Consider the following 18,123-nt stretch of genomic DNA (forward strand, 5'->3'; position numbering starts at 1 on the left):
TGTCAGTGGCAAACATTTATCCTGCTGCAAAAAGGTCTTCTCGGCAACCATCGGACAGGAGCACACATGGCCACAGGGAGATGCTCCCTGTGATGGAGGGTGGGTTGAAGGCTTATTTTCAAGACCTGAATTAGGACGCATTGCCACATGGGAACACATTCCACAATTGCAAAGGAAGAGAGTCATCGGGGAGGCTGGTGGGGTGGAGGTGCTGAGCTCAGGCACCCTGTGATGCTTGCTCTCGCTGCATTCCCAGGCTGCATGTGAACTTTGGTTCGTTTGCTCTCAGATCCTTTCTCCGCTCTTGGTGTAGTGATGACGTGTACATTGTCAGTGGGGTCAGAGCAGTTCATGCTCTTTTTACCGGTTTTTATTCTTCTTAACCACACTGGAGGGCATTCCACAGAAGGGCTACAGTCTCTTCCTCCTTCCCAGGAAGAAGAGCAGGGTGTTAAAATCATCTCATTGACTTTGTTTCAGTTTTTCCTGTTGGATCTTTTCTGCTGAGAAGCAGCCTTCCCTCCCCAGCAGTCTCCGAGGCCCCAGCTGGATGTGTTTACGTTATCCATTCCTCTCAGCTCCCCTAGCCTTGTTACCGTGTGGGAATATTCTGGGGGAACACACGCTGCGTTTTGAGATTTCCAGGCACAGCAGGATTCCCTAACCAACTCTGATCCTAAGGGACAGAGTTGCGGATACAGGCTGATCTCTGATACCCTTGGGGGCTTGACTGCTGTGGGAGGCATGACATAGAGACATCCTTAATATATAGGCTTACAAACATGAACATTTTCTGGTCATAGTGGGATAGGACCTTCTCTGGCAGTTGTATTTGCGTTGCCTGTGAAAACGGTGTGAAAAGTAGAAGAGCTGTTGCCTGAAGGGGAAGATGCTTTTTGGTGGGGCCTATCACTGTCCAGCGGGGTGCGGTTGATGACGCAAAGATGCGCCCCCCAGAGGATAGGAGAGGAAGAGCTGTTGGCGGACACCTGTCTAAACAGCCACAGGTGCTGCTAGGAAGCAGCCCACTGAGCCTTTAAGAACCCTGCCTCTGCATCCAAACAGATTGGAATCAGAACTTGGCCTCGCCCTGCATGGCCATGAAAAGAAAAAGGGACCCCTCTCAGCCTTAGTTTCTGTGTCTGTAAAATGAACATATAATTACACCCCTCTCATTAGGTTGTTTTGAGAATTTAGTAAGACAGTGTTTATGAAGAACCTAAGTGTGACACCAACGCATTGTAAATGGCCATTCGGTGAACGTTCCTGGGCGATGGCTCAGTCAGTCGAGCGTCTGACTCTAGATTTCAGCTCAGGGCATGAACCCAGAGTTGTGGGATTGAGCCCTGTTTCAGGCTCCAGCATGGAGCCTACTTGGGATTCTCTCTCTCTCTCTCTCTCTCTCTCTCTCTCTCTCTCTTTCTCCCCCTCTCCCCCTCTCCCCCTCTCCCCTGCTTTTGCAATCTTTCTCAAATAAAAGAAAGAATGAAAGAAAGAAAGAAAGAAGGAAAATACAAAGCCATAGCCAGGGAGCAGGACCTAGAGTCTAGGTGGATCTCACAGTGGAGATGGAGAAAGGCAATAATATATTTCAAGGCAGCCAAACCTAGTTCTGGTAAGAGAGACTGTGGGCAGAGAAGGCAAATACTTGATTCATTAGGACAAGGGCTTGACAAACAATAGCCCATGGGCCAAAGATGGCCTCCTGGGCAATTCCAGCCTGGCTGCTTTTATCAACAAAGTTTTATTGGAACACAGCCATGCCCATTTGTTTACAAATTGGATACAGCGGTTTTTGGGAAACCAGCAGAGTTGAGTAGTTGCACCAGAGACTGTATGACCTGCAAAGTCAAAAAACGGTTACTCTGGTCTTTTACAGAAAGTTTGCCAACCCTTGAGTTGGAGAACGGGATGGTCCACAAAGCAGGAGGCTGTATGTGCCGAAGCGTTTCTTCTGCCTTTACATCACAAGCTTTTTTAGCTTTTAGCAAAGCTTTTAGCAAAGTTTGGCTCTGATTTTAGGCTTATTGTTCAGGTAGACCTGCTCGCCACCGGGGAAGGTCTTCTGCTGTAACTCAAGACATCAGGCTCCCTGTAGGATTGTGCACTAGTGGGATTGAGGTGAAATGGTGTATTGGAATTAGAATTCCGTCCTCCATGTGAGGACAGTGTCTGCAGTAGGAACGAATGATGTCTGCTGGGAGTCTAAGCAAGGCCTTCAGGGTCTTTCCTGGACAAGGCCAGGAAGGAGGGGATGCTCCCATCTGCACCCTGGTGCCCCATAACAGAGTCTCCGGACAGCTGGGCTGGGGGTGGTTTCAGGCTCCTGACTCCTCGGGTGTGGCTGGCCTCCGGCAAGGAAGGGAAGCTCATTGGTTTGCTCTTTTGAATCAAGTGTTTTGTGGCTGACTGTTCTCCAACTCCCTATTTTACCATAAAAAATCACCCAGCAAGTTGGGATGCAGTACAGAGTGTTGGTTTTTCTCCTTAGGTCTGTCTTTCTGGGAATTTTCTTGAGGCCTGGAGTGTGGAATCGATTGATTTGCTTATTTCTCTTCCCCCATGCTTAAAGTTCTATTTCCTGTAGATTATCTCCCCCCTCAGCTGCATGCTGGACCCCTCCCCTGGGAATCCTACAGGCCTTTCCCATTCCCGCAGGCCTCCTCCTCCTTGTCTCCCTCCCTGTGCTTTCCCAGCAAAGGACTCCCCTGGCCTCCTAGGGCTCCAGGGACGGGCCTGGCTCTTTACTCCCCACCCCTTCTCACACCCCCCACACCTCTTCGCTATCCATTGGAATCCCAGGATCCTAAAGATGTTTCCTGCTTAGTGCCTTTTGTATTACCACCTCTGCTGTCTGATAACTTTCTTAAATGCCTTAGTTCTGTGTTTCCTGAAATTCAACTTTTCCCCAGTTCTCCTACAATCTCTACTATATCTACATTTAATTACTATTTTATATTTTATTATTTATATACTATGTTTTATATTATGTTGTGGTACTATAACATGCATTGTGTTAACATATAATATATAATTACATATATGTATATAACATGTATTTGCTTATAAAATATATATATATTACACTGCAATGATATAATATATTGTATATATAATAGCACAATATAGTGCAACATACAATGTATATAGTACAATATATATTATTAACCTTCTAAGTAAAATATAATACAATAATTATAAATTATGCATAATATACAATATATTTGAACATTTATATAAATATGATTTCTGTAAAATATATTAAAATAATAAATAGTATTAAGTTAGATCATACATTATATCATGTTACATTATTCCTGTTTTAATGTTTATAGTATTTTATTCATCTACTATATTCAGTTTTTTTTCTTGAAATCAATTCCCTTCTTGGGGCACCAGGGTGGCTCAGTCCGTGGAGCGTCCGACTTTGGCTCAGGTCATGATCTCACAGTTTATGAGTTTGAGCCCCACCTTGGGCTCTATGCTGTCATTGTAGAGCCTGCTTCAGATCTTCTGTTCCACTTTCTTTCTGCCCTGCCCCTGCTCATTCTCTCTCTCTGTCTCTCTTTCAAAAATAAACAAACATTAAAAAAGTTTAAATCAGTTCCTTTCTTTTACCTTCATCTTAAGTAATAATATCCATGAAATTACGGATTGTAGTATAATATTGCGTATGTGCTCTAATATACAATACATTAAAACTGTAGACTGACAATATAAGCCTAGAATCATCTCAGAGGAACACATAATGCCCCTTTTGGGAATTTCTACCTTGGTTTTCATCCTTATTATTATTATTTTTTAAATGTTTATTTTTGAGAGAGAGACAGAGAGAATGGGGGAGGGGCAGAGAAAAAGGGAGAGAGAATCCCAAGCAGGTGCTGTCAGCACAGAGCCTGGTGGAGGGCTGGATCTCAGGAACTCATGACCTAAGTGAGCCACCCAGGTGCCCCCCAAATGGAAGGTTTTTTAAAGGTAGAGAGGAGGTGGAAGGAAGGAGGAAGGAAGGACGAAGGAAAGAAGGAAGGAAGAAGGAAGGGAGGGAGGAAGGAAGGAAGAAGGAAGGAACTAATTAGCCAGGAATGCATTGCTTTAGGCAAGGTCTCCCTCCTAAGGGGATTGGAAGGGGTCTATCAAGGGATTATCTCTTAATGTTAACCAGGAAATTCCAGTTTGGCTGGTTGAAGCCTGTGGGAGGGGGGTGTTGAAACTGCAGTTAGGTTAGGTAGGAAGTCTTGGTTTGCTGACATGGGCCTTAACATAGGTGATACCATTTAAAAAAAAAAATGTTTTTAATGTTTATTTTTGAAGAAGAGAGAGACCGAGCGCAAGTGGGGGAGGGGCAAAGAGAGAGGGAGACACAGAATCCGAAGCAGGCTCCAGGCTCTGAGCTGTCAGCACAGATCCCAATGTGGGGCTCGAACTCATGAACCATGAGACCCTGACCTGAGCCGAAGTCGGACGCTTAACCGACTGAGCCACCCAGGTGTCCCTAAGTGATACCATTTTGGGCCCAAGTTTTCTTTGTAACTGTTCATACATACCTTACTGTGTTCTCCATGACAGTAAACCAGAGTAGTCACCTAACCAGTCCCTGTGTCTTCATCTTTGAAGTGGGGACAGCCATACCTACTTCTGCTTCTGAGTCCCCTGAAGGATAATTGACCATGTGTGCAAAATAAACCATCTTGGAGGATGGTAGGACCATTGAATCCTAACAGTAGTTTAATAAACACACCTTATCTTAGCATAAGCTGTTTCTACTCAGTTGTATTTTTCTGTCAACATTTCTATACCACTAAAATAATTTAGCTTTCACTGTTTGTAATTCAGCTTGACTGTGACTTAAAAACTAGATGTTAAAGTGAGTAAAAGTATAATTAGATCTGTTGAGCCAGTCAGGGACCTTGGGGACAAGCCCCTGTGTGCCTGGGGACAACTCCCTGCTGGCTGGCGTCACTTTCCTTGCAGAGGGGAGGGCAGACCCAAGGAAGAGTCTGTAAACTTAGACCCATTCAAACTGGTCTAGGAGGATCTGACCTTCCACTGGCTTTCCCCCCTCATTTTCATGCTAAAAAAAATGTCCAGAGATGAGACTTAACATGGTCCTGAAACCTAGGAGGGAGGAAGGCCCTTGGGCTGCCCACTTTCCTGCAATTCCCCACGCCCATACACTTAGCCATCATTCAGTTTCTGCCTCAGCCCCTTTGGAATGTTCCCTGGCCATCATTGGGGAGCCGGTCTAACACCTTGATCTGGACTATGTCTCCCTTCAGCTGCACCCGTTGCCTTAATCACGCTTTGCCTGTGTCTTTAAATTTTGGGTGCCGCCTCATTTCTACAGTTGTTGGGTCCAAGGACCCAGTGCAGTTACAGCACCCTTGGTTGAAGATGTAGCTGTGCATTTGTTTCTATTCTTTGTACCTCTATCAAAAGAGGCACATTTTGTAGATGTGGCTGAACGAGTGTGAAAATGAATCTATCAATTTACGGCAGTGCTCTGCTTACGAAGCCCTGAGCATTTTAGGAGCGGGTTGGGAGTCAGGAGCCTCTAATAGGTGATAGGGTAGTTTCTAATACTTGTGTTTGACAGCAGAGCCCCTCTCTTCGAGTCTCTCTGCTCCCACTACGATGGTCCTCATTTCCTTCCTGATCCTCACAAAATACCCTGGGACTTTTTCAGGTCATCTCAAACACCCTCTTCTCTGGGAAGCCTCCTCTGGTTATTTCAGACACTCTAGTCTCTTCCTTTCCTGAGTCATGTTTGCATTTACGGTCATTTTGTCTGTATAATTGAGTGTCGAAGCCTCCTTGAGTTGTTTTCTCTGCCTGTGCTGGGCCTCTCAAGGGTATTTCCGTATCGTTTTGCCCCCAGGCTGCATCACAGGCTGTGCTGTTGTATGCATGCTATGTTCTATTGTTCTTCTGGAATGGAACCAAGGTATGAGCCAGGCAGGACCTAGTCCTGTCCATGTTTTCTTCCTGACGGTGCCAGGACGCTGCTGGGCAAAGGGAGGAAGTAGGGATAATGCCAACACAAAATGAACACACCTTTTCGGAGCCCAAGTTAAGACAGGTGCTCTGGATACACAACCTTCATAAAGAAAGAGAGCGTTGGGGCAAAGGAACATTTGGTGTAGGCTTGTATACATTTTTTTACATAAAAAGTTACACATCATTAGACAAAGGACATTTCAGAAAGTTGCAGACCTCCTAAGTCCCTAGTGTATGCAGGGCTGTGTATGACTTTAATCTTAAGGAAACAAGGGCAGTTTCTTCCTTTTTCTTATCTTTTGTGTTCAGATCGCTCCTTTTTGGTTATTATTTTAATGAAGCAGATGTACAGTGAGTGTGTGCTCGGGACAGAAACAGAGCCCATGCTTTGAGGTATTGCTGAGTCATTTTTGACCTTGGTAAATGTTTAAGTACAGCTTTCCCTGGGAGCCCAGGAGCAGGGCCCACAGATGTGAAAAGCTGAAAATCTCTTTTATCGATAGCGATCTGTTGATTGCACAGATGCTTCTTTAACCTGGGATAATATGAGAATATTCATGGATCTGGAGCACTGTCCTTGCAAGAGAATACAGACTATCGTCCTGTTACTAGGTGAGCCCTGAAGTTGATGTTCTCTTGTGTATATAACTTTTCCCATGTTTTAATCATGATTTGGAATGAGGCTTTGGAAATGGTTTGGACAGTGGAATGGCGTGGAAGGCTATGGAGTATGTTTTCCTTTATTAAAAACCTGCTCTAGGGGCGCCTGGGTGGCTCAGTCGGTTGAGCATCGGACTTCAGCTCAGGTCATGATCTCACGGTTCCTGAGCTCAAGCCCCGAACTAGGCTCTGTGCTGACAGCTCGGAGCCTGCTTCAGATTCTGTGTCTCCCTTTCTCCCAGCTCATTCTCTCTGTCTCTGTCTCTGTCTCTCTCTCAAAAATAAATAAACGCTAAAAAAATTAAAAAAACCCAAAAACCCTGCAGTAAAGTCCTTGTTTCCCATGGCTTTTATAAATGGGTTTTCCCAGCTTTTCAGTCACTAGGTGACTGTCTCTGGCATCCATAGTATTTCCAAGTTGGCTGTCCCCTCTGGTCCTTTCTGTGAGAGGCAGCCATTTGGGAGGGTTAGTAAATGAGGTTGATTGTCTGTAGCGCATATTTGCCAGCCTGAACTCCAGTTCTAATTGTCCAACGCATAGGTGTCCACATAAGATTATCGCCACCTGTGAGGAAACTAATAGATCTAAGGTCTCGCATTCATTCTCGAGTTGGTGTTTGCATTCGGTGGGTTCATATGATCACACTGGCAGGACCCACATAACTGCTTTCAGGCACGTGACATGGATGCCTCTTTTTCTGCATGTGAGAGACAGAAAGCCAACAGTGAGAAGGCTCCTGGGAGACCATTCCTCTCCCTCTCTCTCAGGAGTCCCGAGTTCTCTTGCCTAACTAACAAGCTGTCCGCTTTTTCAGCTTTCTGCCATAAAACAAGTGGATGGATGGCACTTGCTGTCAGGACAATGGTCACACATGCATCTCTGGAAATCAGCTGCTCGTGTTCAGACCTTCTGCCTGGGCTGTTTGTGTTTAGGGTCACGCCCTTGGCTTATGAGTTATTTGAGTGACTTTTCTGTGCACGCGTGAGCCTTCTTAGGTATCGTAGCTGAGGAATGAATCAGTGTCTCAGCGGAGTGTTTTCCAGTTTTCCCTGGTGTGAAACTACAGTAGCCAATCTGTGACAGCCAGTGGAAGACTGGTGTCTTTGGGTTTTGCACAATTATCGGAAGGGCCTGGGTAGATTTTCTCAGAGTGTCCTGTTCTTGAATTAGAGCCTCTGGGCTACAGTGAAGTCTGTATGTGTCAACCCTCAGTTTGGTGATTATCTCATATAGTGTTTAGGGATTATCTCAAAAATTAGATGTGGCAACAAAGGAAATGATGAGATGAAGTGATATTCCCAAGGGAATGTGCTGAAGCTTGACTGCCTGAGGATAAATGTGGCCTTGGAAGGGAAGGTGAGGCAAAGGGAGGTTAACAGAAGACTTAATAAGGACCATTAGTGCTTTTGGGTGGGTGGGGATAGGGACAGAAGACCACTGCCATAATTGTTCAGCAGTGTAAAAGAGAAGTCTGGGTTTGTTAGCTATGTGCTTTATGGCTCTTCTTTGGAAAGGTAAAATAACTAATATGTATCAAAATAAGCAATGTGTGTAATGTACTCCCTGTGAACACTAGTGCTGAGTATACCTCTATGCATTGTCTCATTTCATCTAGATTGTAATTCTTTTTTTTTTAAATGTCTTTTTATTTTTGAGAGAGAGAGAGAGAGAGACAGAATGTGAGTGGGGGAGGGGCATAGAAGGAGACAGAATCCGAAGTAGGCTCCAGGCTCTGAGCTGTCAGCACCGAGCCCGACACAGGGCTCGAACCCTCAAAGTGGTGAGATCATGACCTGAGCCGAAGTCAGACACTTAACTGACGGAGCCATCCAGGTGCCCCAAGATCGTAATTCTTATTCAGCTAGTGAGTAGCAAAACTGAGACTCAAATTCAGATCTATAACTTCAAATTTTCTTTTCTTTTGCAACACAGCCTTTACTGCCAGATATGGCTTCACCTGGAATATACGGGTAAAGTACCATTTCCCATGTCAGTTATCACCATAACAGAAAGTAAGCGCTTGAAAACTTAGGATGTCCAAACCTGTGGCTTCCCTTAATATAAGTGAGGGAGGTCATTTCTTCTGAATTTTACATTATCAGTTCGCCAGAGTCGATTCAAGGAGACTGTGGTAGAGTAATTTTGATGCATAATTAGTTGTTCCATAAAATAGGTCTTATTTAGTCTTTTTCATCTGTCTCTCAATGGTTGTTTAGAAAGATCCACAGAGATGGGATTGAAGCCAATACTCAATTATCCATGAAGGTGAGGTAGAGAATCGCTGATGACTGTAACAAAATCCGGATGGTATCTGAGCCTGTGCTGCTCTCTGGGATTCCCATCTTAACCCCCTAATTCAGGCTGGACGACTTCTTCACATATTTCCCTAGTGGAGCCACATCTCAACCAAACCTCATGGCATAGTGGAAAGTCCCAGGAAACATTCTTGGGAAGGAGCCCTGTGTTATTCTAGTTGGATGTGGTAAATAGGTTTCTTCTCACACATCAACTCCCATCAGTTGGTGGCCACCATCTGTAGCATGGCACTGAGAATGGTTCTTTAGCCCGCAGAAGGGCTGGACTGGTCGGGACCTTGACCGATTATTCCTATCTGACATGAGTATAGGACAGGGAAGCAAGCGGCTGCCGGGGTGACCCAAATTTCTGTCATCTTAAGTATATCATTTATGTTTCCTTCTCTGTGCAAGTGGAGTCTGAAACCTTGCATGAAGCATTTTCTCCATTTCCAAAATAATCATTAAGGAAACTGTCTTAATTATGTTGTTTCATTTTACGAAGTTTGCTTGGATGAGTGTGGAATGGATGTGATGTGGTGAAATGCTCTACCTCCTAACAGGTTTGCAGATCAGTTGACCATTTGCTGTTGTTAAAATCAAGAAGTCTGAAGGTGTAAGAGACTGTGAGGCCACTGGTCTTCCTTATCCTTTCTGCCTAGCTGGCTGTGTGTCTGTATGTGCCTCCTTCCTTCTTTTCCTTCTTCCCCTTCTTTTTTCCTTCCTTTCCTTTCTGCCCTCCCTTGTTTCCCCTCTCTCTGCCTTTCTCTCTTCCCATACAACATGAAATACATGTGAGACCCTGCTCACTAAAACTTTAATTTTTTCTTTTACTGTTCCAGATTTTTTATTTTTTAAAATTAAAAAAAAATCTTTATTTGTTTTTGAGAGACAGAGTGTGAACAGGGGAGGAACAGAGAGAGAGGGAGTCAGTGCGTGAGCCAGGGAGGGGCAGAGAGAGAGGGAGACACAAAATCCAAAGTGGGCTTCAGGCTCTGAGCCATCAGTACAGAGCCCGACGTGGGGCTAGAACTCATGAACTGTGAGATCATGACCTGAGCCGAAGTTGGACGCTGAACCGACTGAGCCACCCAGGCGCCCCTACTGTTTCATATTTGAAACTTACAAAAATGTATTTATCTTGATTTAACTGTCCGTTAAATCATGAGGATCACGTTCAGTGCCTATAGTGAGTGCTAGGGGAACAGAGCCAAGTTGCTTCTTGGGGCCTAGAAGGTTCTTTGTGATCTCTTTTTTACCACACCTTGAGTCTCATTATTTATTAGCAGCACCCCCTCCTCGCCCTGTACACTCACATACACACACACTCAGACACACAACACTCACTTCCACACACACCCAACACACACACACACACACACACACACACACACACACACACCATTGGTACCACCCTAAACTGTTGGGAGAGCCAAAACCTGGCCATTCTTTCAGTTTTCTGTGTCTCTGTATGTGCTGCACCTTTTATCTGAAACATATTACTTCCATCCGTCTGCCTTTGGACCCCGTTCAGGTTTCCCTCTCTGGGAAGCTTTTCCTGACTTAGTTGTCCTTCTCCTTTGTAATTAGCATCTGGTAATATACTAGTACTAATCCAGTCCTGTTACAAGTCATGATGATGATGCCCTGGGTAATATTCGCTCAGCCCTTTCTGTGTGCCAAGGACGGTGCTAGGGGCCATCCTTGGATATCTTGTAATCGTGTAATAACTTAGTGAAGTATTATCTTAGTGAGGAGACTGAAGCAGGCAGAAGTGACTGGCCTAAGAGAACAATTGCTTGAGTGTTGTGGAGGCTTTCAACACAGTTTAAACTGTGGATTTGCAGAGTTTGCTCTCCTGCATTGTGAGCTCCTGGACATTGTGGACTTATTTCGTTGATTTTGTGTATCCACTGCAGGAGAGGGGGTAGAGGCTCAAAATGTTTGTCCCATTGAATTTTAAATCTTATTTCTTTTTTAATGTTTATTTCTTTTTGGGAGAAAGAGACAGTATGAAGAGGGGTGGGGCAGAGTGAGAGAGAGAGAGAGAGAGAGAGAGAGACAGAATCTGAAGCAGGCTCCAGGCTCCGAGCTGTCAGCACAGAGCCTGATGTGGGACTTGAACCCAAAAACTGTGAGATCATGACCTGAGCCAATGTCGGACACCCAGCCCACTGAGCTACCCAGATGCCCCTGCAGTCTTATTTCTAATAGGCTAAGCAGTCTTTCTGTTTACCTCTCCAAGTTTTTTGTTTTGGTTTTATTTTTTTGAAAATTTTGTAATGTTTATTTATTTTTGAGACAGAAACAGAGCATCAACGGGGGAGGGGCAGAAAGAGGGAGACACAGAATCTGAAGCAGACTCTAGGGTCTGAGCTGTCAGCACAGAGCCCCACATGGGGCTTGAACCCATGAACTGTGAGATCATGACCTGTACTGCAGTCGGATGCTTAACTGAACCATCCAGGTGCCCCTACCTCTCCAAATTTTAGAATGTAGGAACATACAGTAAACTGGTTTTCTCTTTCTTTGTTTTTCCTCAGATTTTTGTGTATCCTCTGCCAGTGTAATTAATGATCACGTATCATCAGTATCACTTTCTGGCAGTAGACTCCGTTTTGAATTTAACATGTTCGAAAGACACAGGGAACTTTAAAATTCATGCCATCTGAAAGATGAGTGAAATTTCTTTCTCTCATTCTTTTTTTTTAAAGTTTATTCTGAGAGAGAGAGTGCAAGTGAGGAAGGGGCAGAGAGAGAGAGAGAGAGAGAAAGAGAGAGAGGGAGAGAAAGAGAGAATCCCAAGCAGGCTCTGCATCACGAGTGCAGAACCTGATGTGGGGCTTGAACTCATGAGCAGTGAGATCATGACCTGAGCAGAAGTTGGACACTTAACCGACTGAGCCACCCAGGGTGCCCCTCTTTCTCTCATTCTTTTTTTTTTTTTTTTTTTTTTTTTTATTTATTTTGGGGACAGAGAGAGACAGAGCATGAACGGGGGAGGGGCAGAGAGAGAGGGAGACACAGAATCGGAAACAGGCTCCAGGCTCCGAGCCATCAGCCCAGAGCCCGACGCGGGGCTCGAACTCACGGACCGCGAGATCGTGACCTGGCTGAAGTCGGACGCTTAACCGACTGCGCCACCCAGGCGCCCCTCTTTCTCTCATTCTTAATCTCTGTGTCCTTAGTATAAACACCTAAGGAATTTAAGGGACAGGTGGTGTCATATGTAAGATAAAGAGCAAATAAATCCCTTCTGCCTCTCAGAACTTTTTTTCTTTATTTTAGAGAAAGCGAGCAAGTGGGTGGGGTAGAAGGGCAGAGAGAGAGGGAGAGAGAAAATCCTAAGCAGGCTCCACGCTCAGCACGGAGCCTGACATGCGGCTCAATTTTATGGCCCTGGGATCATGACCTGAGCTGAACTCAAGAGTCGGATGCTCAACTGACTGAGCCACCCAGGCACCCCTCTCAGAATGATTTTGCCGCAGGTAGCTTCCACTGTCAGATTACAACCACTCATTTATCAGCAAGGTTGGTGGTTCTTCTTTCTGATGGAGAACCTTCCTTGAGAAGTAGTCCGTGGAGTTTTCCTTTATACCTTCCTTATTTTCTCCATCCTATCTTTAGGATGTAGCACATCTCTGTCAGGCCAGTTGGTGATCCTGGAATCCAAGCATGACTACGTATATGTCATTTCCCATCGTGTTAGGGCAGAAAAATGGACCACCCACGGGCGCTGGAGAAAACCAGACTTCATCGTGGCCAGGAGATTGCTTCTGTAACGAAGCAGTTAAGAAAGATGATTTGTCGGGTTTAAATTCAGAGAATGCAAATTGATACACTGTATTAAAAATCACCAGTATCAGCCCTGCCTGATTGGTCTTAACTGTGCAGGTGTTCCGAGCTGGGAGTCACAATTTGGACTTAATTACAGTTAATTACAGGCATGGCTAGTTGTAACAGACTTGCCACTTAATGTTTATTTTGTCCCTTGTTCTTAAAACCAGGAAAGTAACTATTAATATAACACCACATGGCAGCCACTGAATAGTAAAGTAGAATGTTTTAAAAAAAGGAAGTTTTAGGGAATTAAACACTAAGCTACAGTGTAGTGCACTTGTGCTTAACCTTGACTGTCATCAGGCCGGGTTTAACACGCTTTGTAATGCTCCATTGGAACTAACTTTGAGGGCTTGGCTTAGAAACACTTAAAAACAAACAAAAAAAAAGCACAACACTAAAAAAATTGTTCCCCGGGGTTTGTACTTAGACTTCGGGCTCTTGTTTCATGAGTTTCTGGGATTTTTTTTTTTTAAGTTTATTTTTGAGAGAGAGAGAGAGAAACAGAGTATGAGTGGGGGAGGGGCAGAGAGAGAGGGAGACACAGAATCCGAAGCAGGTTCCAGGCTCTGAGCTGTCAGCACAGAGCCTGAGGTGGGGCTCGAACTTACTGGACGGCAAGATTATGACCTGAACCAGTCGATGCTTAACCCACTGGGCCACCCAGGTGCCCCTTTGGGATGTTTGTTCCCAGTTGCCAAGACTGTGAGCTCTTGAGCTTGAAGAATCTTTCTGAGACTTTCCTCCTTCACATCTCCCCTGGCTTCAGTTCCAGCACAACCTTTTGTTGTACCAGAGAAGGGAAAGAAGAAAAGCCAGAGCCCCCCTTCTCCCCTTACCGCCCCCCCCCCACCCCCACTGCCAGGAAGGAGTCTCAGATGAGCTTCCCTGACATTTCAGAACCTTTCCTTTCCAGAGGGCTCCCTCGCTCTTTGCCTCTCAGCCATAGGGTTTTTTTGTTGTTGTTGTTTGTTTGTTTGTTTGTTTGTTTCCCCCTCCAGATTATATTTCTCGTAGGTGAAAAATCACATCACAGCCAAAGATGAACTTTTGTTCCAAGTCACATTTTCCTCCTCCTGGCCTGGCCGTAGCGGCACCTGCCATTCAGAATGGTACGTGCAGCCTTCCAGCTCATGGTTTTCTATGTTTGCTAAATGTTAACGTCTTTATAACCCATGTATAGTATTTGTAATTCCGTACATTTCACAGAGATGCTGTGCTGTGCCTATCATTTCGCAGCTGGCTTTCCTCTTTCACTCAACATTATATTTTGGATGTATAGACTAGTTTACTTACATTAATTATAGCAATGGATATTTTGGTACCTGTTTCTGACATTTATTTTGACTTCATAATGTTTTCTCACTGCTTCTATCTTTCTTCTTTCTTTATGTTGGGTGATGTGAGGATTTTTTAAAAATTCTTTTTTTTCCCCCTCTAACAGCTTAGATGTTACACAATTTGTTTCCTGTCTTTTAGTGGTTATTTTATAATTTTTAGCAAATATGTATATTTAATGATGTCTGAAGTTAGTGAGAATTCCTCTTTCTTCTTGCACTCAATGTAACAACCCTTAGAAACCTTCCTTCTAATCCCCCTACCCTGTCCATCTATGTTATTAATATTTTTTAAATTTAATGTTTTTTTTTTAATGTTTATTTTTGAGAGAGAGTAAAAGAGACCGTGAGTGGGGTAGGGACAGAGAGAGAGAGGGAGGAGAGGGATCTGAAGTGGGCTCTGTGCTGACAACAGAGCACCGTTTGTGGGGCTCAGACTCAAAGTGTGTGATCATGACCTGAGCCAAAGTCAGATGCTCAACTGACTAAGCCACCCAGGTGCCCCCTTAAAATTGTTTTATGACTGGCTAAGTGATGAGCCACAGTGTCCTTACTGTGGGCACAGGTTCAAACATGGATTGCTTGGGCCCATCTCTTGGCCCCATACTTTAAAACCATACAGCCCTGGCTCATTCTCTAACTTCTGAGCCTCACTTAACCCATTCTTAAAATGGGGATGATGATAATAGCATCTACCTTCTTGGGTGGTTATGTGTTTTATTATTTTTTTTAAATTTTTAAATGTTTGTTTATTTTTGAGAAAGAGAGAGAGACAGAGACAGAGATAGAGACAGAGCGTGAGCAGGGGAGGGGCAAAGAGGGAGACACAGAATCCGAAGCAGCCTGCAGGCTCTGAGCTATTAGCACAGAGCCTGACACAGGTCTGGAGCCCACGGACAGTGAGATCATGACCTGAGCTGAAGTGAGATGCTCAACTAACAGCCACCCAGGTACCCCATTGGGTGGTCATGTGTTTTAAATGAATGAATACACATAACAGGTTAGAGCAGTGCCTGGCCCTATTACATATGGCGAGTTGACCATACTTTAACACAGCTTTCATGTTTTCATCTCAAGTACTGTGGACAGTTTGAGGCTGGGTACTACCAAAGTTAGAAGAAAGTGTCCTGGCTGAAGACTGTAAGTTGGAGAAAGCCTAAACTTGGAAGCAGTCTATTTCTGTTACCACAGGGCACTGAATGTAACATGCAGGTTTATTTAAGTGTTTGCTTCTGCCAGAGAAGCGGGAGGTTCAAACAGCTGCTGTCGTCCAGGATCGTCAGAGAGTGAAGATGTGACATTTTAGAAATCATAATGTCAATTAGTGGGTAGGCACTTATTTGGTTTATAAATATTTGATTTGCACCCAACCTTTCAGTTCAGCCGGCAGCCCCCATCAAATGATGTGAGTGCTGGGAGACATGAACTTGAGCTAACAGGTTTTCTTGGTAATTCATGATGTGACTGTGGCCAAGTTCTTTCAATTGTCTCTGCTTTAATTGGACTGTTATAAGGGCAAATGATATAATAAAAGCGACTGGCTTTTAGCTAGCATTTTAAGTGCTTAAAATAACTAAGGAGATGATAACACATTATAGCCAGTAGCAATAATTACTATAACGCTTCATATAAAAATATGCGGTTTTTATCAGTTCAGGTTAAATTTTTTGAATTAACTGGGTTGACTCGTATTGAGTTATTTCACAGCTTTAGGACTTGCCATGTTTATTTTATTTGCTTAGGATTTATTCCCTATCAACCTCCCAAATGATTTGAAGATGATTTTCAGCATGTATAGACAGTTCATGTAAGTGTGTTGAGAAGTTAGTAAAGAAGTGACCAATGAAGAATTTTATTTCAGTTTCTCATTTCCTCTCATCTGGATTTTTATCCTTTCCAGTAGCTACGACCAGTGATGTCAGTGTGTCTGTCCATCTCTTCTCACTTCACCTTTCATGCATTCACTCAGGGGAGTCTGGGTGGCTCAGTCGGTTGAACCTCTGATTCTTGATTTCAGCTCAGGTCATGATCTCGCAGTTCGTGGCTTGGAGTCCTGCATGGGGCTCTGTGCTGACAGTGTGGAACCTGTTAGGGATTTTCTCTCTGTCTGTCTGTCTGTCTTTCTCTGTCTCTGCCCCTCCAGCACCCCCCCCCCAATAAATAAATAAATGTAAAAAAATAAAAGAGGACATTCATTCACTGGAGGCCAACTGTGGACACAGAAACTGAAATTAATCATTATCTAAGAAACTAACATCTGTTGAGCACTGTCTTCCACTGAGAGAGAGAGAGAGATACTCTGATTAGACCCTCCTTAAATGATAAACTGAGGCTTAGAAAGTTTAAATAATTTTCCTGAGGTCACAGAACTAGTCACAGGTGGAAAGTCCAACAGAACTTAAATCTGTCAGAATCTAGATCCTAGAGCCCAGGCTCCTCAGCCATTCGCCTCAGTGCTTTCTGTGACATCACTGTGCAGAGAACCGAGGTGGGAAAAAAATAATTCTCCTCTCTTTCTGGAGAAGTTCACAAGTAATTTTGAGAGTCAACTGACATAAATTGCAAGGCCATGTGAGAACAGTTTCCTGGCAATACATCAACATACGTAAAATGCCTAAGTGGGTCCGCAGAGGGTGCGAGCCTGGTTGAGAGAAGGCAGGTGAAAGGGGGTTAAGATTTTAAAGAAGTTTTAAAAGCAGCAGGGTATAGATGTCGGATAACCATCCCTGGACCTCAGTGTTCAGTTCTAGAATTTTAGTCTGTAGATAGCTATTGTCTAAGAAGAGGAGAATGTCAGAAACACCTAATTTGAGCAAATGGCAAGAATTCTTTCAAAAATAGGTATGATTGGAAGTTTTTGGAACTCTTTTTCAACACTGACTTTGCTTTAATATCCTTCCTTACAAAGTCCCTTCCTCCTCCTCCTTGATTAATTTTCCCATTTTTATATCACAAGTTACATTGAATTCATGCGCTTTTGCCCTCTTGAGGGCTCATGCAATACTATTACTTATTCACAGGGTCACTTTTACTAGGGTGAGCCGAGTGACTCTTGCCTCATTAATAACCATACAAGGTAGATGTTATTTTAAATTTCTGTAGTGAACAGACCTAGGCTGGGAGAGATTACGTATCTTGTGCAGGACCATGTAGCTAGTAAGTGGTCAAGTCAGAAATGAAATCCAAGCTTCTCTGACTCCAAATTGTGTGTGCATTTCCTATGAGTCACACTACGTGATATTCTGAGCCGTTGGTTGATATTTAAAAGGCATGAACCAAAGCCACCCACCCGAAAGTAACTGCACCACTCAAGAGTTACTGTGCCTTAAATTCCAATACTTGAGATGCATCCCCTTTGAATTGTTTAGCTGCACTCTCCCCGAAGTGTTTCAGTTAATGATCATTCTTTATCTTTTATAGACCTTCACACAGCACTTTAATGTGGATCAAATTAAATGTGGGCATACTTTTGCCTGTTCAAATGGGAGAAAACCCAGCTAACAGAGGCTTACACAAACCGGGTGAGCGATGGCTGGCTCAGTGGCATAAGATGTCGGGGCTGGTATTACTGTGATTCTTTTTTTTTTTTTTTAAATGTTTATTTTTGAGAGAGAGCATGAGCAGGGGAGGGGCAGAGAGAGAGGGAGACACAGGATCCAAAGCAGGCTCCAGGCTCCATGCTGGCAGCACAGAGCCTAACACGGGGCTTAAACTCATGAACCGTGAGATCATGACCTGACCCGAAGTCAGATGCTCAACCGACTGAGCCACCCAGGTGCTCCAGTATTACTTTGATTCTTTTGGCCTTTTTCCTCAAGGTCACAAGATAGCTGCTGCAGACCTAGGGCATCCGTTCTTATTTAGGCTTGGAGGGAAGGAAGAGAGCAACACCAGCCAGATGTTATTTCTATCCAGAAAAGCAAAGCCTACCCAATGAGTCTTCCAGCAAACTTTGGCTTCTGACTTCCGGTGAGAGCTGCCTCACATGGCTGTACAT

The 18,123-nt window shown here is 44.1% G+C and overlaps 1 protein-coding gene across 4 annotated transcripts in view; it reads left to right on the forward strand.

Annotated features, from left to right (window-relative positions):
• Window positions 1-18,123, forward strand: part of KCNN2 (potassium calcium-activated channel subfamily N member 2) — a 157,195-nt gene that overhangs the window by 16,940 nt on the left and 122,132 nt on the right. Inside the window, exons 1-2 of one of the 4 annotated variants that reach the window (XM_042958706.1) lie at window positions 16,846-16,967; window positions 17,547-17,647. The exons of 1 other annotated variant lie outside the window; for it this stretch is intronic. In XM_042958706.1, coding sequence (XP_042814640.1) covers window positions 17,582-17,647 — 66 coding nt within the window. In that variant the 5' untranslated portion in view covers window positions 16,846-16,967; window positions 17,547-17,581. Of the gene's footprint in view, window positions 1-16,845; window positions 16,968-17,546; window positions 17,648-17,944; window positions 18,096-18,123 lie in introns of those variants that run through there. 2 more of the 4 variants (XM_042958713.1, XM_042958731.1) reach the window with 2 other exon arrangements.

The sequence above is a fragment of the Panthera tigris genome, chromosome A1 (genome assembly GCF_018350195.1).
Source record: "Panthera tigris isolate Pti1 chromosome A1, P.tigris_Pti1_mat1.1, whole genome shotgun sequence".
NCBI lineage: Eukaryota > Metazoa > Chordata > Mammalia > Carnivora > Felidae > Panthera > Panthera tigris.